General features: G+C 45.5%; 1 protein-coding gene across 2 annotated transcripts in view; it reads left to right on the top strand.

Annotated features, from left to right (window-relative positions):
• Nucleotides 1-25,943, top strand: part of ITGA9 (integrin subunit alpha 9) — a 332,491-nt gene that overhangs the window by 15,965 nt on the left and 290,583 nt on the right. For both annotated transcript variants that reach the window (XM_044754042.2, XM_070493860.1), the window contains exons 2-5: nt 692-819; nt 2,414-2,520; nt 11,065-11,188; nt 24,950-25,017. In XM_044754042.2, coding sequence (XP_044609977.1) covers nt 692-819; nt 2,414-2,520; nt 11,065-11,188; nt 24,950-25,017 — 427 coding nt within the window. The remainder of the gene's footprint in view (nt 1-691; nt 820-2,413; nt 2,521-11,064; nt 11,189-24,949; nt 25,018-25,943) is intronic.

The raw sequence follows: 25,943 nt of genomic DNA, 5'->3' as shown, positions 1-25,943 counted from the left end.
TGGGTTTCTTCTAGTTTTTGGCCACTAATGTTCAGCTGTGAACGTTTTTGTACATGTCTCCTGGTAGACACACACATGCATTTCTGTTAGGTATATTCCTAGAAGTGGAAGTGCTGAGTAGGCACAGGGTCAGCTTTATTAGAAACTGTCGAATAGTTTTCCAAAACAGTAACGGTTTACACTCTTACCAGCAGTGTATGAGAGTTCCAGGTGCGCCAGCACTCGGTATTTTCAGTCTTTTTGGTTTTAGCCTTTTAGTAGGTGTGAAGTGGTATCTCATTTGGATTTCTCTGATAACTATTAGAGTTGAGCACCTTTTCATGTTTACTGGCTCCTTGGTTATCTTTTTTCATCAGGTATCTGTTCGAGACTTTGGCCCATTATTCTATTGATTTGTCTGTATTTTCCTTATTGATTTATAGGAGTTCTTTTTAGATGCTGGTTAGGAACCCTTTGTTGGTTGTATATGTTCTCAACCAACCTTAAACTTTTAACGTGCCTGGAGAAAATCTAACAAGTTCACTCTAGGAGCGCCCCCATCTCTGCTCACCCACCAGCATGGTATAATGCTGGGGTATGGTTTCCCAGCGAGTGTTCAGACAGCCTACCCATGGCTGGGTGAGGACTTGACCATCGGTTGCCTCTTTCCTGGTATTGAGTTGTGACAGAATGCCCTTTCTTCTTGATGCAGGGTCCTTGTGGGTGCGCCAAAGGCAGATTCCAAGTATAGCACTTCAGTGAAGTCCCCCGGGGCTGTGTTTAAGTGCCGCATCCACACCAACCCTGACCGGAGATGCACCGAACTGGACATGGCTCGAGGTGGGTGGACATCACTGCCAAGGTGGAAACAGATTCTCACCCTCATACTTTCCTCTTTTTCTTCTCTTCCCAGAGTGGGCTGATCATTCATCCACTCTTCCATCCATCCATCTGTTCATCCATCATGTACTGAGTACCTATTACATACTAAGCACTGGGATACGCCGGTGAACAAAGATCCTGCCATCCTGGGCCTAACCAATTAGTGGGCAAAAGAGACATTAAAAGTAATAATTGAGTGTGAGAAGACCAGAGGGGAGATGGGTATTTGCTAATGTAGATTGGAGGGTCTGGGGAAGTAACATCTTCACATCATTAGAAAGATGCACAGTAGTTAGCTGGGCAGATACCTGAGGCAGAACCTCCCAAGTGGAGCAAAGCATGTACCATTTTAAAGTATAGAGCAAGGGTGGTGTCACTGGAGTGGTGAGCAGGGGAGAGTGGAAGCAGAGGCAGTTGGCAAAGGTGAGCCAGGGCTGGGTCATGTGGGGCCCAGCAGGCCAGGGTAAGGTATTGGGATTCTATTTTGTTTACAAGGGGAGACGCCATTAAAATCAATGTGAGGTTTTGTATTTTAAGTAGGGAAAGAGATGATTGAGGGATGCTTTATTTTATTTTATTTATGTATTTTTTTTGGTGAGGATGACTGGCCCTAAGCTAATATCTGTTGCCAATCTTTCTCTGTTTGCTTGAGAAAGATTGTACCTGAGCTAATATCTGTGCTAATTTTCTTCCACTTTGTACATGGGTCACCTCCATAGCATGGCTTGATGAGTGGTATGTAGGTCCATGCCTAGGATCTGAACCTGCGAACCCCAGGCCAACTGAAGCAGAGCACAAGAACTTAACCACTATGCCATTGGGCCAGACCCTGAAGGATGTTTTAAAAACCTCACTTTGGTCTAGTGGAAGATACACTGTCTTTGGAATCAGATGGATCTGTCTGGGTTCAGAGCCCAGCTCTGCCAGTTACTAGTTGGGACTTATTGGGATTGTCCCATAGTCCTGTTGGCCTCAGTTTCCTCATCTGTGAAATCAGAATTAAATTAGCTGCCTCACAAGGATTACCTTGAGAAGATTGAGATAATAGAGGTGGATACACAGAATTTTGGTTGGCACATAGTAGGTCCTAAATAAGCAGGAGTTATTTTATTGTAATCATCACTTCAAGTCCTTACTTTCTCCAGAGTTGAAGTTGAAGTTCCCATCAAGATGACTTAACTAGTTTTTTAAGGTGAAGAATTGTCATGATTTTCTTTAGCAGAGAAGGAGAGGTGTCCATGGTGTTCTCTGGTGCTACTCAAAATGACTGATTTTGAAACTGTTTGTTAACTGGTACATGACAAATTAAGGAACTTGCTTCAGAATATAAATCAATGCACTGCTTCCTTCATTGAGAAAGTCTTGCTATGAAAAAAATATTGGCTGAATTAAACAGAGTACGTAGTGACGGGGTCAATTTACCTTTTGTTTTGCAAGTTCCTTGTTTCCTCACGGGCTGGTAACAAACCTTTGAGTTATAGACTACCCTTTGAAAAGCAGCCAGCAGAACAGCGTTCCTCAGACCAAGTCTGGCTTTTCTCTTTTCCTCCAGGGAAGAATCGGGGCATGTCCTGTGGAAAGACCTGCCGGGAAGACCGGGATGATGAGTGGATGGGGGTGAGCCTGGCCCGGCAGCCCAAGGCCGATGGCCACGTGCTGGTAAGGCCTCCTGGGGGTGCCGTGGGGAGGGGGTGGCACTCTGAGAATAAATGACTTTGATCCCTTGGGAAAGCTGGATGGCACGGGGACAAGGGCGTGGCTTCGAGGTTGCCCATTCTGTTCTACTGCTTGGACAAATGACTAATCTGTTTATTTTCTTCATTTGTCAAATGTTAATAATGTCTGCCCCAGGGTGCTGAGATGTGGTTACTGAAAAATGACAAATAAAATGTGAAAAGTGCCTTGTAAATCTCATTCATTGCTTAAGTATTTTTGTGTGTATGTCTTTTTAAGTTGAAGTATAATTTACGTAAAATGCACAGATCTTAAGATTACAGTTTGGGTTTTGACAGTTGTATACACCTGTGTAACCACCTTGCCCCTCACCCCATCAAGATACAGAATATTTCTGTCATCCCCAAAAGTTCTCTTATGTTCCTTTCTGGTTAACTCCTCCCACCTCGAGGCAACCACTGTTATGATTTGTGTTACTGTGGGTTACTTTTGCTTTTTCTAGAACTTCATATAAAGAAAATCCTACAGTGTGTGCCCTTTTGTGTAAGCCTTCTTTCATTCAAAATAATACTTTTGAGAATAATCTGTTATGTGTAAGTTCATTCCTATTTATTCCTAGGTGATAGAATGTTTTATGAAATACATGTTATTATTAAGTGGACATTTATTTGGCTCCCAAAGTGCATGTGATATATGCTGATCCATTAGGTGCTTTGAGGGAGATGCGAAGAAAAGGAAGTCTTTGCCTTTGAGACTTGCAATACCTTAGAGCTGCCCTGTGCGTTAAGGTAGCTGCCAGCCACATGTAGTTATGACATTTAAATTTATCTAAATTAAAAATTTAGTTCTTCAGTCACACTAGCCGCGTTGAAAGTAATCAATAGCTGCATATGGCTACTGGCTACTGTATTGGACAGCACAGAGAGAAAGCATTCCATCATAGCAGAAAATTTTATTGGACTCAACAAAAAAGAGATTTCTAACTGCTTCCGAGGTTTTTGTCCATTTTTCTTTTACACTTTTCTATTGAGATAGAACACTAAAGTACTTAATGTGCACAACTTTAATTGAAGAGCTGATGAATTTTTTCATGAGCATTCACTCATGCGTCCCCATTGCTAATACCCCAGAATGTTCCCTTTGTCCCTTCCCTGTTAGTACCCCTCCCTGCTGTGATAACCCATATTCTGACTTCATAGGCCTTTTCTTGCTATTGGCTTTTCTTGGAAGCTGCATGAAGATTTTTGTTACAAAAGCATTAGAAGGGAAAATAATGCTCACTGCTATTTACTTAGGACATCCTTTGGGCCACATGCTGTAAAGCCAAGGGTTTTACATATATTTTATCCCAGGGTTTTCCTTAAGGATCTAGGCAAAATGTTTCCATCCTGTCTCTGAGGGGCCTACTTTTGTGTTAAACTTCTCCATGGCAGAAGCTGTTCTCTGAATTCCGCCTTCCTTTGCAGCACAAATGAAACATCTCCCCCTGGTCAGGCCCCTTTGGGGAGGGAGGAAGCAGCTGGATGCTGTCGCCAGCTTTGTGGGGCCTCCCTACTGGAAACCGCTGTAGGTCGTGTTGAGGGCCCCCCATCCCCGCTGTTTGCCTTGGTGTCCAGTCCTTTAATCACTGTCAATGGGCTGCCCCTGGACCCTCTCCAAGCCTCTACATTCCTCCAGACATAGTGGCCTGACCCTGACTGGATGACTTGGCTGGCCCCAGGGGGCCCAGAATGCTTGTCTGCCATGCTATGGAAAGGAAGGGACAAAACTGATCCATCTGTGAATCAGGCGGCCTGAGTCAAGATTCAGAGTTGAGGAGGCCGTGGCCTTGAAGGCTCCCAAGGGCGTCTTGCCTAGATCCAGAGGTCGCGCCAGTGAAAATAGTTCCTCTCCCCATGGGAGGATAACCTCTGTGGCTGAGAGCTAGCTTCCAGAGCGTTCTGTGTTACTACAAATCAGTCTCAGGAAGGGGCCCTCTCTGGGGACGTGAGCAGCAATGAGGATCATGGGCACAATTGAGCAAAGGGAGCTGAGAAGGCAGAGCTGGAGCGTTTGTGTTCACGGTGCTGAGATAATCCCATTCTAATTCACTGCGTGCAGAGCTGTTTCTCTCGTTTTACACCATGCATCATCCATTCAGAAGCCCACTCTGGGTGCTGGAGAAAGAGAGGGCGTCCAGCAGCATCTGCTTTCCTCGTGGCTGCTTTTTCTTTTTTTTCTATTGTGGTCAGAAACACGTAACATAAAATTTAGCGTCTTATCTGTTAAGTGTACGGTATAGTGGTGTTAACTACATGTTTGTTGTTGTGTAACAGATCTCTAGAACTTTTTCATCTTGCATAACTGAAACGCCACATCTATTGAATGACAACTCCCCCATCCCTCTCCCCCCAGCCCCTGGCGACTTTCTTTTCCAAGGAGTTTGACTACTTTAGATACTGCGTGATTCCATTTATATGAGATAGTTGTCTTTTTATGACTGGCTTATTTCACTTGGCATAATGTCCTCAAGATTCATCCATGTTGTAACGTATGACAGGATTTCCTTATTTTAAGGCTGAATAACGTTTCATTGTATATACCACATTTTCTTTATCCATTCATCCATTGATGGATATTTGGGTTGCTTCCAACTCTGGGCTATTGTGAATAATGCTGCTGTGAACATGGGTGTGTGAATATCTCTTCGAGATCCTGTTTTTGTTTCTTTTGTATATATACCCAGAAGTGGGAATGCTAAGTCCTATGGCAATTTTATTTTTAATTTTTTGAGGAACTTCCATGCTGTTTTCCACAGTGGCTGTACCATTTTATGTTCCTACCAACAGCGTACAATGGGAGGGTTCCAGCTTCTCCACATCATCACCGACACTTTTTTTTTTCTTATGGTAGGCCTCCTAATAGATGTGAGGTGGTATCTCTTTGTGGTTTTGATTTGCATTTCCCTAATGACTAGTGATGTTGAGCATCTTTTCATGTGCCTGTTGGCCATTTGTATATTTTCTTTGGAGAATGTCTGTTCAAGTCTTTGCTGATTTTTAAATTGGATTGTTTTCCATCGCTGAGTTGTCCTCATTGCTTTTTGCTTTTTCACATGTGCCATCTTCTTAGGAAAGCCTTGTCCTACGGGACGTGCCCTCTGTCCTCCCCAGTTTAAACTCTGCCTGCTCCATGAAGCCTGTCATTGGTGACAGTGCCGTTTGGAATAAGCTTAGCATCTTTTGTGTCATTGGGAACTCAGCATTATGTTGTTACCTTAAATGGATAACTTACTTTATGTAAGTCTTTTTGTTATGGAAGCCACTTGGGGACAGAGACAAAATCTTCTATGCTTTTTACTCTCAGTGCCTGGAGAAGATCTAGAGAGTGGTGTTTAAAAGTACGTTTGAATAACATGAGTGTCAATGTTAAAACAATTAAAAGCCAAATCAGTTGCCAACTCTTCTTGGTTGCTGATTCTAAGTGGTTGATGGAAGCATGAGGCAAAATGCTGTGACAGGTGACAACAAGGTACAAGGAGTGGTGAGCTAGTCCATACTTACGTTTTGGAGGATGCATATCTATTTGCTTTTTCTTTAATGTCTCAAATCTACCTGTCAAAACTTTCTGGGAGACAAGTATTTATTTTAAAATTAAAAAAGAAGGTTTATGTTGTTCAAACATGTTTTGAGACTTTGGAGGTGCCTGGGGGTGTGGGCATGAGACCTGTATCTCCACGGAGCATAACATTGGATTCCTGTGTTGTATTTGAAGACAGAGAGATGGAGTGGCTTTTTTGAAAATGGCATTTGGTGCTGATTTCAAATAAAGAACAGATGGAGAAATTTGAAAGCTGTGACAGGGAGTCAGCTGTCTCAATGACAAGTGGCATTTTCTGCACCATGGATCCATCTAGTAACCAGCTCTGGCAAGATTTAGGATGTTGGGCTGGCCTGGCAGGCTGACCTTGGCTTAGTACCTGCTGGTCTCTGCTCACAGGCATTGTGGTACCTTCTGGTTTTTCCCAGGGAACAAATGATGCCAGGTGTAAACACAGAATCAGGATTAGAGGCAAGCCCCTTCCCTTCCCACTCTCTCACCTTATTCTCCTAGTATGCAGGTGAAAGTTTAAGAAACGGGGGAAAAATCACTTCTCTCACTAACCACCCACAAAACCCAGAATAGGCACTGACTCTTCTCTTGGACCTGGGAGTGCAACTCACAGTGTTCAAGTCTGATGTTTCTGCTTTTCATTAGTCTCCAAGGCTCAGACAAAAAATAATTTAAGCATGCAGATTATTTCTGGGTGAAGGCGGTGTTCTCCAGCTCTCTCTGCTGTTTCATTTCCAAACATCAGGGAAGTCCCTTTCTGTTCACTACTTCTCATCTGTCCACTTTTTTCAAAGCCACAGGATACATTTTGGTATTTACTTCCATTGCTCTGTTTCCTGACTTTTTTTTCTCACTTAACTTTTTATTGAGCTATAACACGTATACAGGAAAGTGCATAAATAATCTGCGTACACCTTGATGACTTTTCATTTGGTGAACATTCTCAGAATGACTTTCCAGCTCCCCAGGGCCCCTTCCCTGTGCCTCCCAGGCCACTGCCTCCTCTCTTGGTGGAGGAGCTTCTTGGGGGCAGGACTCTGTGGCATCAAGGCCTTGATCCCCGTCACCGACTCTTCTCAGCAGCGGGGGCCTGACCCTTACTGTGTGGAGTGGGCCTGAGGGGTGGGAAGAGCTCTGGCCTTCTGAGTCTGGCGAATGCATGTATAAGAGGGTGGGGGTGTGGACTTACTGCCTTTGTGGCTGAGCCATCCAGAGAGGCCCATCTCCCGCTACCCCCAGGAAGGCCATGCCATTTCCATACAACCAAAAAGGCCTTTGAAATAAATTGCTCATGTTCTTCTTTTTTATTCTTTTGGGAGGAAAAACAATCCTTATAACATGAAATATGTCAGACTAAGGTTTGGGGTGGTCCTGGACCCCCTTCCCCCTTTGTTATGATTATTTGGAACCTGAGTTTGAGCAAGTCTTGCTGTTTGCAGATTGCTCTCCTCTTCCTGTTTGTCTTCCCCGCTCTGGCCCCTGCCTCCCTCCCAGCAGAACTCATTTGGAGAGATTGATGGACTTATTAATGCTTTGGAGACAGTCCCTAGGAATTTTTTTTAATGTAGGATCCAGATTGACGTGTGTGTATATATAATGATTATCAGGGCTAAACAGTCTTTTCTTTCTATAATTTATATTCAGAGACTCTTCTCCTTGTTTTCCTACAGGCATACTGCCTTTGACACTTTGATCTCTGACCTCACAGGATGCCTTAATTTTAGTTTACTGTGAAATGCAATGTTTGGCTCTTCTAGGAATTCTTCAAGATTACTCCTTAAATGGTTTATGGAACTTAAAAAAACGAGGAGACAATAAACTAGACATTAAATGCAGAAAGTCCTTCCTTATAAGAGTCAGTGTGCCCCATGATAAACATCCGCCTCTTTACGATCCCTTCAACCAGAAATACAATAAAGCATGGAAAGCCCTAGAAGCCAAGGGCTTTGCTGAATCTGTAAACTAAAATACAGCTAATTTATCAGCTAATTAGATAAGTGATTCAAGTTTGTAAGCCATGAGAATTGAGTCAAAAATTTAAAAAAAAATTACTTAGCAGAATGGAGTGATTATTTGCTTAATACATTTTTATAGCTCCTTGCTGAGTGTCATTTCAGTCTATTCAGAAATGTGCTATGAGCACAAAACAGTACCAAGTGGAGAGGAATGAGGTGGTTTGCAGTGTAAGGAATAACAAGAGATCGTTTTATGTGGTTTAGCATCACAGGACAAGAGGCAGTGTGGGCAAGCTCAGAGTTCCAGTCGTTCTGAGTGTGTCCTCTTTTTCCTTTGGTCAGAGTGGCCTTGTCAAGGGTCCTCCGGGCAATTGGCTTGAAGGGGTGAAGACCAGAGGCTGGCAGGCAGTGATTTTATGACAGAATGACCTCAGGGATAACCAGGCCCCAATGGCGCCTCTCTCACTTGGTGACCTTGCCATTGCATTCGACCCCAGAGTGGTTGTTTCAGGGGCCCTGAGACCTGTGGGGAGGCTCTAAGGACAATAGCTACCAGACCTGCCTTCAAGGAGTGGGTTTTGATGGCTTCTCAGGGAAGAATTGGGAGTTTTAAGATGGAAAATACTGTCTAGTGAGACAAGGAAGACTCTGAAACTGGATTCCAGTCCTGTTTGTAGCCCTTACTAGCTCTGCGACTTAGGCAAAGCTCTCTCTGATCCTCAGGGTTCCCATGTGGAAGACGAGAATTCTAAAGACATCTCTGCCCCACCTTCCAGGGTTGCAGAAGTCAAATGTGGACCATATAAATGCAGGATGTTACAGCCTGTAGTGTGTTTGAAGGAAACAAACCAAGAAGTTAAACTCTGATTATTTTAAAATGCAGTATTTTAAGAAAATACATCTGTTGGCCAGAGTGAAGTGAACTGATAACAGACGCCAGTGGCGAATGCCCATGAGAAGTGGGCTGGCAGAGTGCACACCCTCAGGGGAAGCAGGTCAGCTCCTATTCAGCCTTGGGGGTGTCCCGACGTGCGGAGACGCGTGTGTAACTGGAGTGGGAGGTTATGTCCCAGCGCGAGGCTGGGGGTGTGCTGTGGTGGGTGGGGAAGGATGCTCCTGGTCTAGCGTCTCTCTGTGAGAACTGCTCTCCCTTGTAGTGTCTCCTTGAAGGTTTGACCCTAATGCTGAGAGGCTGCTCTTGAGAGCTGACCAAAGGCTCTGTCTGTCCCTGATGGCCTCATCTCCTCACACATGCCAACCTCTCACCCACCTCAGAGCCCTCTGCCCTGAACCTTAGATCCCCTCCCGCTGCTCCCTCAATTTTCTTCAGGTCTCTGCTTAGATGTCACCTCCTCAGAGAGGCCTTCCCTGACCAGCCCATCAAAACCAGCCACTTCCTCGCATGAGGGAACTTCCTGGTGAGACGGAAATGTTCTCTATCTTGCTAAGGGTATGGTTACATGAGCATACATGTTTGTCTAAGCTCATTAAATGGTACACTTGAGATTTGTGCATTTTGTTGTATGTAAATTTACTTAAAGAGCCATCAACAAACATTTACTTTTGTTAATGATATGCATGCTGAAGTGTTTCTGTAGGTAAAAAAGGGTCCAATATCAGCAGTTTCATATGGTTCAACCTAGTACTTTGCCCTGAACGAGCTCTGGACAGGAGCTCCCCAAAGTGTGCTCTGCAGATTGGCAGCCCCAGGGCCACCTGGGAGCTTGTTAGGGGTGCAGATTCTCGGGCTGGCTCCAGACCTGCTGAGCCAGAATCTCTGAGGTGGGGCCCGGCAGTCTGTGTTTTTGTAAGGCTTCCAGGTGATTCTGATGGATCTCAGGTTTGGTGGAGGCTGACTGCTGATCTAGTGGGTGAGTAGGTGGGCCTTGTGAATGGCAGGGTCTATTGCGTTGGGCAGAGGAGCCGCCTCTTGTCTCCTTGGCGTTTCCTCAACATGTTCCTTCCGAAGACTCGAGTCTGGTTCCCTACCAGATGGACCCATGGGAATGGCGTGACTGTTCACTGCTGTGTGCGCAGAGCCTGGCAAAGAGTAGGTGCTCAATAAACATGTGATGAGTGACTGCACAGGTGGGGCGTGCACAGAAGACCCAACCTGGCCTGAGGGCCCCAAGGTGGGCGTTGGGTGGTGGTCTTATTCTTCTCTTGGTTTGCTTTTCCCTCCTTTCCTGCCCTCCCCACATCTGGTGATTCCCTGGGGTCTGTCAGCTCTACCTCCAGCATGCATCCTGAAGCCATTCCCTTCTCTCATCCCCACTGCCCCTCTCCTGGTCCAGGCCAGCATCCTCTCTCACCTGGATGTTCACCTCCACTATTGCCCACCTACAGTCTCCACACAGCAGCTGAGTTATTTTTCCAAACTGTAAATCAGATCACGCTACTCACCCGTGTAAGACTCTCCATCAGCTTCCCATTACACATCCATGAAATAAGGCATCTCCAAGGTCTGCTAGGCTCCCCGTGGCCTGGCCCCTCTTGGACCTCATCTCCCTCCCATCACAGTCTCTCCAGACCAGTCCCACCAGCCTCCTTTCTTTCTCTTGAACCTCCTAGCCTTTCTCACCTGTTACCTTTGCATCTGATATTCCCTCCTTCTGGAACACCCTTCCCTGTATGCTTGGTGTGATTGGGTCTTTCCCACACTTTTAGGCCTTCCCACTCCCAGATTCTCCATCCCATAACCATGGTCTTTCCTTCCCAGTGCTCAGCACTTGCTCGATCCACATTTGTTTATATATTATTGTCTGTCTCCTCCCAGTAGCCTCTCAGGGCCTTGTTCTTGTTCACGCAGTTTGCTGATGCCCAGAACAGCGCCTGGTCGAAGATGTGGCTGGGTGGGAGAGAAGATGGCTTCCCGGCCCCTCTGCTGCTCTCTCCTTCCACAGAACCACCTGGCCCTGCTGGGGTCTGCTTTGCGACCTCCTGGGGCTGACTATCCTGCTCTGAACCCTTCTCTGTCCTTTAGGCCTGTGCCCACCGCTGGAAGAACATCTACTATGAAACAGACCACATCCTGCCCCACGGCTTCTGTTACATCATCCCGTCCAACCTCCAGGGCAAAGGCAGGATGCTGATCCCTTGCTATGAAGGTGAGCACTGATTGATTCTTCCTCACCCCTCTCCTGCCCTAAACAACCGCAGATCCATCTCCATACCACATCCGAACATTTCCCCCAGTTTTCCAAACTCTAACAGGAGGGTAGCACTATGTCCCCAGATGGCCTTTTGGTACCCGAGGCTCTGTCCAGGTAATGAGGAGGGTGGAAAGCGGCAGTGGTTCCAGGCCCTGCCCAGCCTTGCCCATCTCAGCCACAGTGTCCATGTTGCTTCCCAAGCTTTATGAAGTCTCAGAGACCAAAATTCACGAAGCCTCAGCCAATCAGTCAAATAGAACTCTTGGCTTCCTGGCACTGCCAGATGCTGTGTGGCCTTGGGAAACTTATTTTCTCTCTCTGGACCTCACTTTCCTCACTGGAAAATTCAGAGGTTGGCTCAGATGGTCTCTACAGTCCTGTGCGGTTCCCAGGTGGTCATAAGGCTCCCAGGACAGCTCCTGGCCACACCCATGAACAAATGTCCTGAAGAAGGGAGCAGAGATGACCCAGGATTCAGTCATTTCATAACATCCGAAGTCTAACTTTCCTTCTTGTCTGGTCCATGCACCCTCAGCACAGTTTTAAGAGATCCTTCCTGAGGGACACTGGGGGTTTTGGAAGGAAAATGTGTTTTCTTAGACTCCCTGCTTAGAACCTTCGAAAATGTGGGCACTGGGGGCCAGTCAGCCCGTCATCATTTAGCTTAGTCGAATTTGAGCTTTAAGGATTCAGTGTCATTTTCTTCAGTTTTATGGCTTGTTCTCTCAGATTTTCTTAGTCTAATTCCAAGTGAGCTAGAATTTGTTTCCTCTCTAAGTGCTGGGCTGTTCATATTTTAATTCTCCCCCTAATTTATTTTTTGGACAGAAGTCTCCACTAGCCTGTGCCCACATTTCCTTTGGGCCTCCTTGGGTTTTCCCAGGTTTTAAATTTTGTGGCCACCAAAGAGGGCTCTGAGACATGCTGTGTAGACACATGCATTTTTCTGTCTCAGAGAGGACCCTCCAGAGCTCAGGTGGCCTGGGCCATGCAGGGCCATGGACCTGGTCCCTGTGTGAGGTGAGCCTTTTTTCTCAGTGTCAGCATTTGGTCGGCTCTGGCTGAGTCATGTCTGGGAACTGACCTCTGGCCCTGCTTATCTTTGTATTGCCTCAGTGAGGATGAAAACTTTCATCTGAAAATTTCCTCAGTCAAGAGGGAGGAATAGGCAGTATAAATAGATGAATAATGGGCCAATACTGTGTTCTGCCTCCACCAGCTTATTCCTCACTTTTTCCCCCAAGAAGAAAAGGGAAAAGCCCCTGGAGCAGTTCTTTGGGTAGCTCCTCAGGCTGGGGAAAGGTGAGGGAATAAATAGGAGCAATGGGGGCAGTGAGTATCGAACCCAAACTACTGATGCAATAGGATCTTGGTTTTCCCAGAAGTCGTGTTGTGAAATAGGGACCTGTTGCTGTCCCCAATGATTCCTCTGTGTACCACCATAAACATGAGAAAGCAGGACAGCCCTGAGATGAGGTTGCTAGGGTCGGATGGCCATGTGTACCTATAGCCACCATGGCTCACGCCTTTAATGATTATTAAGCAGTTGTGGGATCAGCGGTAGGCCGGTGTTGGTCTGGGGACTTTACACATTCTCACATTTAATCTTCAAAAACCCCTGAAAAACAGATATTTTTCCTTCACTAGGGTTTGAATATGGGTAGTTTATTTTGGAAGTTATTTCAGAAGACACCAGAAGTTCTTCCAGATGTAGAGGAGTGGGGAGTGAGCAAGGGAAGGGAAGGCAGACCTCAGGGATGTGTTACCACAAGTTACCGCTGTGGGCACTTGGGATGCAGTCCCTGGGGAGCTCTGGGTCCAGCATAGAACCATCTCCAAATTATCCCGCCTCAGAGGTGAGAGGGCTGGTGTCTTATCCACTTGGCCCATCCTTCCGTGTGTGTGGGCAGGGAAAGCCCCCTGGCAGAGACACGGGTGCTGGCAGCTGGTAGTTGGGCCACGTCATAGAAATGGTAAGGGCTGGGCGGATGTGGGTGGGGCCTGGATAAGGCGGACTTCTGTGTGGCCATTCTCTGTAACAGATGAGGAAACTGGGACTCAGAGTTTAAGTAAATTGCCACAGGTCACTCAAACAGTGAATAGTAGAGCTGGGTTTTTCATTTTGCATCTACCTGACCTCAGTAAACCATTTTATGCCGCAGTGGTTAGTGGCAATTTCTGTTTACTTGTGTTTTGGAGTTTCCAGTTTAAATGAGAAATAAGCACTAGTCAGCAGCGCTCACAAAGCAAGAGAGGCTGACTGTTTGAACTATCCCAAGGGTATAATCGTGAGGTGAGGGAAACATGAACATTTGGGGTGTTGATGTTCTCAAAACCAGGCCCTGCCTGCCTCCCCTTCTTTGCTGGCGGCTCTGGCATGACCCCCGGCAGGCATGTGGAAGCTTGCGTGAGCCAAGGAGAGCAGGAGTAGGGCCAGGTGACAGGCTGGGTTCAGGTCTGCTGCACGTGTCCGTCATTCACAGTAGAGTGTGAGCTCTGAGCCTAGGCCTTAAGAGGCGTTGTGTGTTTCTTCCTAGCCCTCTGGGCACTTCAGACCATCGCCACAGAACATGCCCCTTGTAGCTCACTGGTCCCAGGAAAGAGATGTGTGGAACAGACCTGAACTGAATTTGTAGCCAAAGCCCAACTAGATCAGCCAAACCCCTGCTGATCTGTGAATGTGTGAGTGAGAAATGAACGCTTGCTGTTTGCCATGGAGGTTTCATGGTGGTTATGCAGTAATAGCTGACTGACGTGGGGCTCAACTCAGGAACCCAAATTCCCTTCACACAGCAGTGGCTGTGGGGTCAGTTCAGCCCTCCAGGATCACTCTTTTGATTGTTTCTTGACTTAATGATGGCCAAATGGACCCAGCAAAGAAATTAGCAAAGTGGTTGTGCCCCCATGCAATCCTCCTTCCCCACCCCCCACTTCCATATCCTAACTCATTCACTGGCCCAAGGAGGAGTAAGGGGTGGGACTGGGGTGGGGAGTGTTGGGGTATAAGAGCAGCTCCTTAGCACAATGGAGGACTGAACAGAACGTTTCTATGGTTCTTGGTCCTGTAAGAGGTGAGGGGTCTCAGACGCTCAGATTTCTCTTGAAGGCTGGGTGGGGGTACAGGCCACAGTTAGGGCCTTTGCCTGTGCTCTGTTGCCTTAGAGATCTCCACTTCCCTGTTTTGTGGCCTAAACTAAGTCTACTTTGGCTCTTAAGGCAACAATTATTTTCTCTTAATGTGGAAAAAGTTGTTGACACAGCTCTCTGTTTCGAGTTGGGGATCATGTATGGTTAAGTATAAGGGGTGTATCTTCGAGTTTGACAGGACCTTTCACGTCTCATCTAGGCCAGCCTGTCTTTACTGGGTTCTAGAGATGTGTGGCTTGCTCAAGGCCGGGTTTTTCTTTCCATTCTGTTATTCTTATGCCACACAGTGGAGTGGCATACGGTGGCTGAGAGCACAGACGCTGGACCCAGGCTACCAGAGTTCAAGTTCTGGCTCTGCCACTTGTTAATCGTGTGACTTCAGATGAGTTATTTAACTTCTCTGTGCCTAACCTACCTCAAAGGACTGAGAAGAGGATTGAGTTAGTACTTGTAAGTTCCTAGAACAGTGCCTGACGTGTATATGTTGATATACTATATGCTAAACATATATGCTAATACACCATATTATGTGCTGATGTACTATATGCTGAGCACGTGTTTGTTAATCACCATGAGGTGAGTAATTTGTCTACCAAGAATAGAGTCCACTTAATTAAGTACCTGTTACATACTCTGCTAAGTGCCTGGTAGATAAAACCCAAGTGACACAGTCCCAGCTGTCAAGAAGTTCCCCATCTACCAGAGGAAAACATAGAGGGAACGTGGTGTTTCAAAAGTGGGAGAGCTCTGTGGGGGGAAGTCCATGCCAGTGTGTACTGCTGGGTACCTCTTTCCAAGGGCTCAAGCTGCATCCAAGTTCAAGGTGGCATTAAGGCAGGATTATTTTATTTTACAATTGCAAAAACTGAGACCCACTTAGAGTCTCAGCCAGTTGGGGCCCATGGAGGAAAGGTGGAAATCTACTGTTGCTCATGGTGGTAGGTGCAGGGTTGGGGAGGAAGGGGTACAGCTGCCTCTGGGCGCATGTCCTCTGGAATAGTGGAAAGACCACGGGAGAAGGTGTGGGAGGCTTGGCCGAGACCACTCTTTCATCCTCCTGCCTCTGTGGCTTCAGGCCGGTGGCTGGCTGGACCCTCAGTGGGAACGGACCCTCTACTGCCTCCATTGCATTGACCTTTCAGGGTGGTTGTGAGGGGCTCATGAGAAAACTCAGGTGCAAGTGCTCAGAATGACCACACATTGTTCTATCATTGTGGCCTTATTGTGGGTCTCTGTGAGGGTCAGCTGTGCTCTCAGAATGTTGGAAGGTTAGTTTGAGGAAAGACTCTAGGTGTGTGGGCACCTGTCCAAAATGTCTCAAACTTTTTTTTTTTTAAGATTGGCAACTGTTGCCAATCTTTTTTTCCCTGCTTTTTTCTCCCCAAATCCCCCCAGTATATAGTTGTATGTCTTTTTAGTTGTGGATCCTTCTAGTTGTGGCACGTAGGACGCCACCTCACTGCGGCCTGATGAGCGGTGCCATGTCCACGCCCAGGATCCGAACCAGCGAAACCCTGGGCTGCTGAAGCGGAGCTCGCAAACTTAACCACCTGGCCATGGGGCCGGCCCCTCAAACTTCTGAGTTCTTAAAAAATTGGTCTTTGGTTTGGCACAAGGTCATTTTTCTCATGACTTTTCAGGTGCTTCCTGTTTCTGGTTGGGTGGGAAATGCAATCAGAATATCCTGTTTGGAACCAGGAAATATAGAGGGAATGGGAAACAAAAATGAATTTAGGACACAAAGTAAAATAAACTAATGGCGCATACCCTTAAGTCAAATCCTTTAGTTTATATATGATAGGAGAACAGCATCATTACTAGTGTATGTTGTTTGGTTTTGTCAGAACGTGTGAGAAAATGAGAGGTTCAGTGGGACAGCATATGAGGAAAACTTTTTAAATTAAAGAGCAGGCACTATAAAACCTTAGTTTCCATTAACCAAGTCATGATATTTTAGGAGTCCCAGAAGTTAAGTTAGCGCATTGATAAAATCAAGCACAGAGATTTCTTTCATCCTTTGCCCTTGAGCCCACTGAGACAAGAAGCCGCAGCTTGGCCAGAGTGAAGCTGGAAACAAGTCATCTTTTTATGGTGACAGAAAAACCTCATTAATAAGGAATAATTTGGGAGAAACTCAGCTAAATTAACAAAAAGTGTTCCAGATAAAACACTGATAAAGAGATGCAATTAGGGTCCCAATTGTGTATTGGACCTAATTTCAGAATCTGGCTTCACCACTCACTTATTCTTATGATTGAACCCATAGCTCCTGCTTTCTGACTGGGTGACTTTGGTCAAACCCTTTGAGCCTCAGAGCCCTTGTCTATAAAATGAGGTGATGAATCCCTACTTACGAGGTAATTGAGGTATGAAATGTGTCGAACACAGTTCCCAGCTCAGAGTCAACACTCAATAAACGTGAATTTTCTAATTGACTTTTAAGTACTCTGATAGTATTCTTAAACCTTCTCAGAAGGTCTCTCTCAGATCTTGCTGTAATGAACAGATAGTGGAGGATAGAAAGCTGGGTATTATTAAAATGATTTTCAGACTCCTTGAAAAGATTATAATTTCTTAAATACCTTTGAAGATCATATTTGCACAATTTACTTGCTTGATAAGCTCTCTTCTCCCCTTTTTTGTAGACTAAAGTTTAATTCATGCCATGTTTAAATGTTCTCAAGTTTGGAATTGTTGGGGTCTGAGTTTATCAAATTTTACTGCGCTTTAAAATCGTCCCATTGATTCCAAAGATTTCTGTACCACTTTCTTTATTATCAGGGGTGGCTGGCCCTTTATTCCTAATTGTGTTTGCCTCTCTCAAGACAGTGATCATTTCTAGAGAAGGAAATAGATCACTCATTCAGTTGTGAAGGGTTTTTTCCCCCCTATTGCTGAGGGCTCTTGCTCCGCAAGGGATCAAAATCAATCAAGAGTCATTTACAAATGAAAAGCAATTGAGGTTGTTTTGTTTTGTTGTGTTTTTGTTTTGTTTTGGAGAGAACCATAAAAGGCTAAGTTGATCCATTTAAACATTTAAGCATAAGCCCTAAAAATTTTTATTAAATAAAGAACTCTCCATTTACATAGGATTTTATGGTTTCCAAAGAGCTTTCATAAACATTATCTCATTTAAGTAAATACAACAAATTTTAAAAAAGCAAATGCAGTTCAGTATTATGGCCAGTTAAGGCGGAGAGGGACCCTGAGGAGGAGAGAGGGAGGGTGCTGAGGAGACAGTCAGGGCCAGAGGAGGAAGGCCAGGTCTCTGGCAGTGCCTCTCAGGGAGCCCTGCCATGCTTTCCCTTTGGTGTCGAGAATTTTTATCTTGGGCACAAATAATATTCTATATCCCAAACGTGTTTCCATACATTGTATGGAATTATTGATTGCTTAAACTGCATCTTCTAATATCTTCCTTATGACTGTCCAAATTTTATGAATCACCTCTTCTAAAGTTGCATATCTGCGTGATGGATGTCTTGAGTTTTGTTCCTGTCAGAGAAACTAACATTCAGATTCACTTAACACTTACCGAGCACCTACTGGGAGCCAAGTGTTGTCCTTGGTACTTAACATTGATGATCTTGCTGAGTAACCACATTATTTTGGGGTAAGTATTCTTATCTCCATTGTGCAGATGAGAAGACTGAACCTCAGGGAGGTCGGTGAAGATCAGAAGCTTATTAAGCAGAGGAAGGGTTGCTGGCTTTTCAGTTCAGAGTAGATTTCTTTGTACTACCTGTTCTGTTGAGATGTTGGTTTTCTGTGTGATTACTGGGATGCTGTAGCCCATCACAGAGAAAAATCCCCTGTTTTTTTATGTCATAATTTTATTTTATAAGTTTTTAGGATGCTACGCTGTAGACTTTTCAAGCTATGTTGCAGTTTTGCAGTTGTAGACACAAAATAGAGGTACGTCCCAGCAGGTGTAGGGGGCAGACGGGGGCCCCTTAGCCTTATAAAAGTTTCAGGGGGACCGATCTGCTCTATGTCTTGGATCTTTCCTTACTCTAAGTATTTGGTTTTAATGTCTAAACAGTGATTTGACTGTCAATGTTTTAGTGATTATTATTTTGTAAGTCCATAGCTTTGGTCACATAGTGAATTCTCAGTTCTGAGCTGGGGTTCTCACTGAAATGTGACTATCCCATGTTCAGGGTCCCTTCTTTTGGAGGGACAAGAGATAATGCAATGTACAGTGTCTTGGTCATTTAGGGCTGCATAACAAAAATACCATAGACTGGGGTCACGTAACATTTTTTCTCATTGTTCTGAAGGCTGGGAAGTCCAAGATCAAGGCCCTGGCTGATTTGGTGTCCAGTGAGGACCCTTCATGGTTCATAGATGGCAGGCTTCTTGCTGTGTCCTCAGATGGCAGAAAGCAGGGAGAAGCAAGCTCTCTCAGGACTTTTAAGGGCACAAATCTCATTCGTGGGGGCTCTGCCCTCCGGATCTCGTCTCATCGTCATTGCCTCCCAAGGCCCCATCTCCTAATACTTTCACATTGAGGAGCATGGTTTCAACATATGGATTTTGGGGAGACACAAGCATAGTCCATAACACACAGTAAGTGGAATATATCTATACTGTTAGCTTCCTGTGAAGTTGCTTCTGCCTCTGAAGTAGGGAGTTGGAAAAATGTGTTACTGGATTCTGGGTAGAAGAAACTATTTAAAGATTGCAAAACATTAAAAAATTTTATTGTGAAAAATACATAAAATTTACCATTTTAACTATTTTTAAGTGTACAGTTTTGTAGTATTATGTACATTCACACCCTCGTGCAGCCACCACCACCAATCTCCGGAACTTTGTCATCATCCCAAACTAAAACTCGGTACCCGTTAAACAGAAACTCCCCTTCCCCTCTTCTTCCTGGCAACTACCGTTCTACTTTGCCTCAATCAATTTGGCTACTCTAGGTGCCTCATGTAAGTGGAATCATCCAGTGTTTGTCTTTTTGTGTCTGGCTTATTTCACTTAACATGATGTCCTCAAGGTTCACCCATGTTGTGGCATGTGTCAGAATTTCCTTCCTTTTTAAGGCTGAATAATATTCCATTATATGAAATGCCACATTTTGTTTATCCATTCATCCTTCGATGGAAAACATTTTTTTTAAATGATAAGAATGTCATCACTGGAAATGTGCTCTGTGAAGCATGGTGGTGTGGCAGAAGCAGATTGGAAATCAGGATCCTGGCTCTTTAGTCCCAACTTAGACTAATTAGCTGTGTGGCTTTAAATAAAACTGCTCTCTCTCAGCAATAGTGTCTTCATCTGTGAAATGAACGGATGGGGTTAGAATTATAGATATTATCTAAAGATCTTTTCCCCTCTTAAAGCCTCTTTCTCTCACTTAATTGTAAGTTTTGGCTTTATACAATTTGCATTTAATGTTGACCATAGCTTAATTATCAATTATTTTGATAAAATGTTCTCTCTCTCTAACCTAGCTATTTAGATCATTTACTTTTTTTTTCCCCATTAGACTGTGGTGCCTTGTAACTGAGGGTAGTTTTGTTCTCTCTTCAGTTTTGTATGTTTAAATGCTCTTTTTATTACTAGAGATTTATCTGCTCGAATTCCCTGTCCCCTAAATTAATTTTCAGTTATTTAGTATTCACTCAGAAATTGAGCGAAAATTCAAAAATAATTTAAGACTGGAAAGGTATTTTTTTCTCTATTTTATTTCATGGCCAAGCTAAGGAACTATGGAAAAACAATTTTAAAATTGATATGTTAAAAAGACTAGCTTTGAAAGATGAAGCTTTCTCAAATGGGTTATTGAAAGAGAGATTATTGGGAAGAATATATGTTACACCATATGTATATCTTGATCTTCCCATGGGATGGTTTTATCCCACCAGAGTTTGGGAAGGATGCAGGAAGTGACCCCACCCACTTTAGTTCTTGAATGAATTAAAATTCAGTAGTGTAAGCTCCATGCGTTGAGTTGCAGATTGTGAACATTTGGAAACTGGTATTTTTTTCCTCTCTGAATTGCCTTCTGTTTAGACAGGGTTTAGTAAAACCAGCAGCTGAACCAAGGAAAATTTGACCATATTTAGAATGGAGGAGCCATACACCTTAATGAATCAAAATGCGTGAAGCAGGCCAAGTAATTCAAACCCACCCACCACAGAAAGGCAGAAAGGCAGAGCTTTCCAATCTGTTCCCAGCTCCCCTGAGTGATCTCTAGGGCCTCTCCTTCAACCATCTCTCTTGCTTCCCGGATTCGGTTCCCCCAGCTGAACTGAGTTAGGTTTGTTACAGCATCTCTGAGCTGCTGTGATGCAGAGCCTGATTCTCCCTTCTTCTTCGAGGCAGATCAATGTTTCATTTCGCAGTGAAGAGGGAGGGAAGTAGCACGTTGCAGTCCCCTCTCTGCCCGGCCACATCCTTGGAGCATTTGCAGACGGAGTGGACGTGCCCAGAAGCAGCCCGCTGTGGGGCCCACAGCCTTTGTGTGCAGGAAAAATTCTCCCTGGGAACACAGGAGACTGGAGGTCCCACCCTGGTCCCTCCGCCCTGTGCTTCCTGGACTTCTCAATGGAGGGAGAGTGTGTGACCTGGGGGGCAGCCCCTAGTCTCCACACCCACCTCCCTTCTCATAGCTCTGTGGCAGAGGCTTTCCTGCCTTCTCCGGGCTGGGCAAGCACAATCAAGTTTTTTAGGATATGGGTATGGTACATAGGGTAGTCTCCCATACCCGTATCCTAGGCCTGGATGTGGACATTTGGAAAGTGGATTAGGGAGAAACCTCAGCTTGACCTTTCTATATAATTTTTTCTTTTTGAAGAAGGAATCAGGTTAAAATAACCATGACATCCTTAACTCACAGAAGTAGCACTCAAAAGAATGAAAACAACTGAAGCGTGCTGCGGTCCATTGTCCATGTGTCTGGCCGGTGTCTCTTGGGAAAGCCCCCAAGCGCAACCCTGGGCCCTAACGATCACCACAGCACCCTGAGGTGTCATCTTACCCATTGTGTGGCCTTGTTCACTTTACAAAGTGCTTTCTTAGATCACTTCTCACTTAATCAGGACTATTGAATATCCAGCAGGCTGGCACAATGTGATGTATTTTTTTTCTTTCTTACCAAAAAGGTGCAGGCTGGACTGGGCATAGAACTTTGGGTTCAGGGGCCATGATTGTACGATGGCGCTGCATCTCAAGATGTGGTTGATCAGGAACAGCTTTGAAAAGGCTGCTCATGAGTTCTTCGCAGGGTTTGGCTTTTATAAGAAGAGCACTTTGCATAAGGAGGCCTGGACTTGGACACAGGCGCAGTGACTTCGTGGGCCTGTGTCTCCGGGGTGGGCTGTCCTATCTGTGGCTCAGTGGCTTTTCTCAGGTATTTGAGGACAGTCAGTGAAGGGTCATGCCAGGATGTGGGCAGGGATTGAAGAACCGGATCTGAGTATTCTACCCAGTTCTTCCTGAGGCCCAAGAGGAGATGGGCTTGCCTAATGTAGAATCAGCCAATCTAGATTTGGAAAGCCCAGAAAAATCCATCCTGTGGGTCCTCGCCCTGCTCTGATCACACCCACCACCATCCTAAGGTCTCTGGGGTTAGCAGTGGGACTGGGTGGAGAACCCCAGGATTCCTGGTGCCCAGAACACAACTCCTTGTCAAGCAAGGCTGAGGTGGACGTCAGGAGTCTGATGGGTTGGAAGACAAAAGGCACTGCTGGAAGGTCAGGAGGGACAAAGGTCCAAAGTGAGCAGGTTGGAGAGTTCAGGTGCTTAGTGGCTGGAGGAGTGTGCCTCATCCTCTTACATTTCCGCCTGGGCCTCAGGCCTGTGCACGGAGGAGCATGCGTGCTCCTCTTCCCTCAGCACACCATCATTAGCACATAGAGTAGCTGGCATAGGGCTGGTATTGAGGGCACTGAGAGGAATAAACTCATCTTGATGCTGAATAAACTGTGTGATGAACAAATAAATTTTGTGATGGGGAGAGGATATCATTTATCTTTACCTGCAAAGTCACCTGGACAGAGAAGCTGAGGAAGGGGTTCTGGGAGGCTGTGGAAGGCTTGGAATGTGAAAGTGTCTAATCCAGTCATACCAGTTGGGCCTTCCTAGACTAGAGTTGCCACTAATGCCTCCCAAAGTGTGTGTGGTGGGATGGGGTAGGGGTGGAAGCATTAGGACTGGATCCTATCCAAGTTGGAGTTAATTACAGTCATATAAGTTTCTGGAAGGTCGGACATGGCCTGTTCTCTAATCTGGAGTTATGGATACTAGCCAGGAGCCCCATGTGGTTTGATTCCTTGCTCTAGAGCACCCTGAGAAGGCAAATATAGACCCTGGGATTTCAGAAATGTCAAAGCCAGTGGGATGGTGCCTGCTTCCTGTGTGTCCCTGGCCCTCAGACCTCTGATGGGGTGTCCAGGGAAGACAGGGCCTGAGGCAGGGGTACTGGTAAAAGGGTTTCACCTTGCAGGCCTGTTGCCTGGGGCTAGGAGTAGGGTACTCTCAGCTCCCAGTGTGGCAATGGCCACCTCAGAAACCCTGGGTCCTGCTCCTTGCATAGAACTTGCCAGCACAGTTTGGGGATGAGGTGGGGAAAGACAAGTTTTCATATCTACTATTTTTGGAGTCCCTGTCACAAAAGAGACCTTGAAACTATTTTCTTTAAAATATGAGTGATTCCCACATAATTCCTATTCATGTCATAAATTTATGAGGCTGAACTGGTGTGTCCTGCACTGTAGTTCCATTCAGCGCATGGGGTCTGAATTTCCTTTGTATGTTTCATTTGTTTGAGAGTTACAGCTGGGTATTTAACCCCCAGAGTCAGTGGCATGGATATACTTTTTGCCAGAACTTCCAGATTTAATAGAACTGTTCGTTCAGGTTGGGACATTTGATCTTCTTGCTATTGTGCTATTTGATGTAGGATTTATTATTTTTATTTCTTGCCATCATACAGTTTGATGCAAGATCTCTTTATGACTTTGCATACGCCCCACTCCCAACCCTGGTGCAAGATTTTGCAGAGAACAAGCAAGTTCCGTTCGTCATTGGCTTGCTTTCTGGCAGGCCTGTGAGTTCTCCTTGTAATAACAGGACAAGGCGGGAGGAACTGATTTAGCCCTGGCATGGAAGAGGAGTAACTCCACTGACATTCCGTTGTAATTTAGCAGTGGTTAATGGCCACTTACTGGAAAATGTTACCAGGCTCTGCGGTGAGTGTTGTTAGAAACTGAATTACTCTGTATATTTCCCCAGGGTCCTTTCCCCCTTCTCCTCTAGTAGACTCTCTGAACTGCAGGAAGTGGCATATGTTGCAATCACAGCTTTGTTGTTCTTTTGTATTATTTATTTTGTGTTTCAAAATTAAGTACATCGCCTTTAATGGTACCAGAGACTTGCCAAGAGCCCAGGGAGTGGCATGGGGTTCCCTGGGTTATTTTGCTGGTGCCCAGGGATGGCTGCCAGCCTGTGACCAGCAATGTCAGTTTCACACGTAATTAATTTGAGTCAGCTGAGCTGAACATCACTCCATCTCTGTCTTTACCAATGTAATTATTTTAAACAGCTGGTCACTTCCCGAATTTTGTGTAATCACTCACTTTGCAAAACCTTTGCTAGGCCAAAGAGGTGAAAGAATGTGAGTATCTGAGTCCCAGCTTGGATAGAATCCTGGCTTTGCCATTTACTAGCTGTGTGACCTTGAACAATTCGCTTAACCTTTCTGAGCCTCTAGAGTTTTACCTGTTAACAAATGGCAATATGGGTTCCCAGGGATGAGGGATCAATGAAATGATGTGAGTGGGGGCAGCTAACGCAGTGCTTAGAACATGCCAAACCCTCTTCCTTGCCAACGTAAAAATAAAACAGCAGCAATAGAACACCCCCTTTGTCAGATCGGAGTGTTGGAACTGAGGGAGTGGTGGAGGCAGAGAACTTATCCATTAGTTTCCTTTTGACCTGGAGAGATCTCCTCTTTTCCTTCCACACAAGGAAGATGAAGGAGTCAGTGAGTAGCATCACCATACGTCATCAGTGATAGCGTAACTGTGTGCTGGGGCAGGTCCAGCGGCATCCCCTCTTCCTGCAGCCATGGGCTTTGATGGCTGGCTTCTGGTTGAATGGTAGACAGCATATTGCCTCCAGCTGTACGGAGTGTCTTTTTGGGAGGCTTGATCGTCTTCCAGGGGACTCCACACTGGGATGGCCACATCATTCCATTTCTGGGTCATGTTTTCAGCTCCTCCTTCCTACTGGGGCTGTCCATCCTTCCTGAAGTAAATGAAATAATTGTCACCAGCCTCCCACTTAATTACCACGGCTGCTGCTCCTCTTTCCCTACGTGCATGCAGGAAGTTCGCTGGGGCATTTGGCAGTCTCACAATCCGATGGCACCAGAGCCTGGATTTTTGAGGTCTGGTGGATTCCTGAGACTGTCCTTCCACGCCCCAAGTCTGGATGGCGTCCCTGGGCCCAGCCCGCAGCAGCACATGGGGAAGTGGCCAGCACGCTCGGCTGCTCCACACACGACTGGCACACACTGACAAGGCTGTGGTTTGCTTCTCTTCCCCTCTCCCCCTCTAGAGTACAAGAAGAAGTACGGAGAAGAACACGGCTCCTGCCAGGCTGGGATAGCAGGTTTCTTCACCGAGGTGGGTGTTGGCTGTTTGGGCATTTCTTCTCTTCTTGGGGTTCATTTCCTTGCTGATTGTGACTGTGATAGCCCCTTGTGATGGGTCTTCCTGTGCCCCCACCTTCCTCAGCCGTGAGGGAGTAGATCCTGGTCCTCACATCCAGGGAATGTTATCGAAACTGGTGGGGGCACCTGCTGGCCAGAGACCACTGGGAAGAGGGGGTGGGCTGGCTCATTTGGAGGATACCCTTATTTGGACAGTTTCTCTAGGAGTCAGCTGGACTCTGAGACCCGTGGAGGGAATTGATTAAAGGTGGTGTATGTGAGGCAGCGCTCAGTCAAGTTTGTGTCTCGTTGGCAGTTGTGAAGATACATTAAGCATCACCTCCTATCATTCCTCTCTCCTTAGTGGAGAGACTTGATTTTTATGCACGGCTTCAACCATCCCCTTTCCCAAATTCTGAAGGACCGTAGACTTCAATGCGTATGTACCTATGCAGCCATACCATGACCTTTGGCTGGTGGTATGTTTTTAGAGGCTGTTTTCTTATGTGAGTCTTCCCCACTGTAAGTTTACCCTTTGCATCAACTCCTCATTTCTCAAATATTTTTATGAGTGTCTGCCATGTGCAAAGTTTCATGCTAGGATCATCATCCATCTGGTTACTTAGGCCAAAACAAAAAAGTACTTTTTACTTCTAATTCATCTGAAATCCTGTTGTTTTAACCTCCGAAACATATCCCAAATATGGCAGCTTTAATTCCCACCACCTTCAGCCTTCTAGAAAAGCTACTGTCATCTCCAGAGGATGTACTGGCCTTGAGTTGATATTCCTGCATCCATTTTTTTTATTGTAGTAAAATACACACAACATAAAATTCACCGTTTTAATAGCCGTTTTGAAGCAAACAATTCAGTGGTGTTTAGTACATTCACCGTGTTGT

This window comes from Equus asinus, chromosome 21 (assembly GCF_041296235.1).
Source record: "Equus asinus isolate D_3611 breed Donkey chromosome 21, EquAss-T2T_v2, whole genome shotgun sequence".
In the NCBI taxonomy this organism is placed as follows: Eukaryota; Metazoa; Chordata; class Mammalia; order Perissodactyla; family Equidae; genus Equus; species Equus asinus.
Note: the sequence above shows the minus strand (reverse complement) of the source record. Positions and strands in the feature narration are given on the sequence as shown.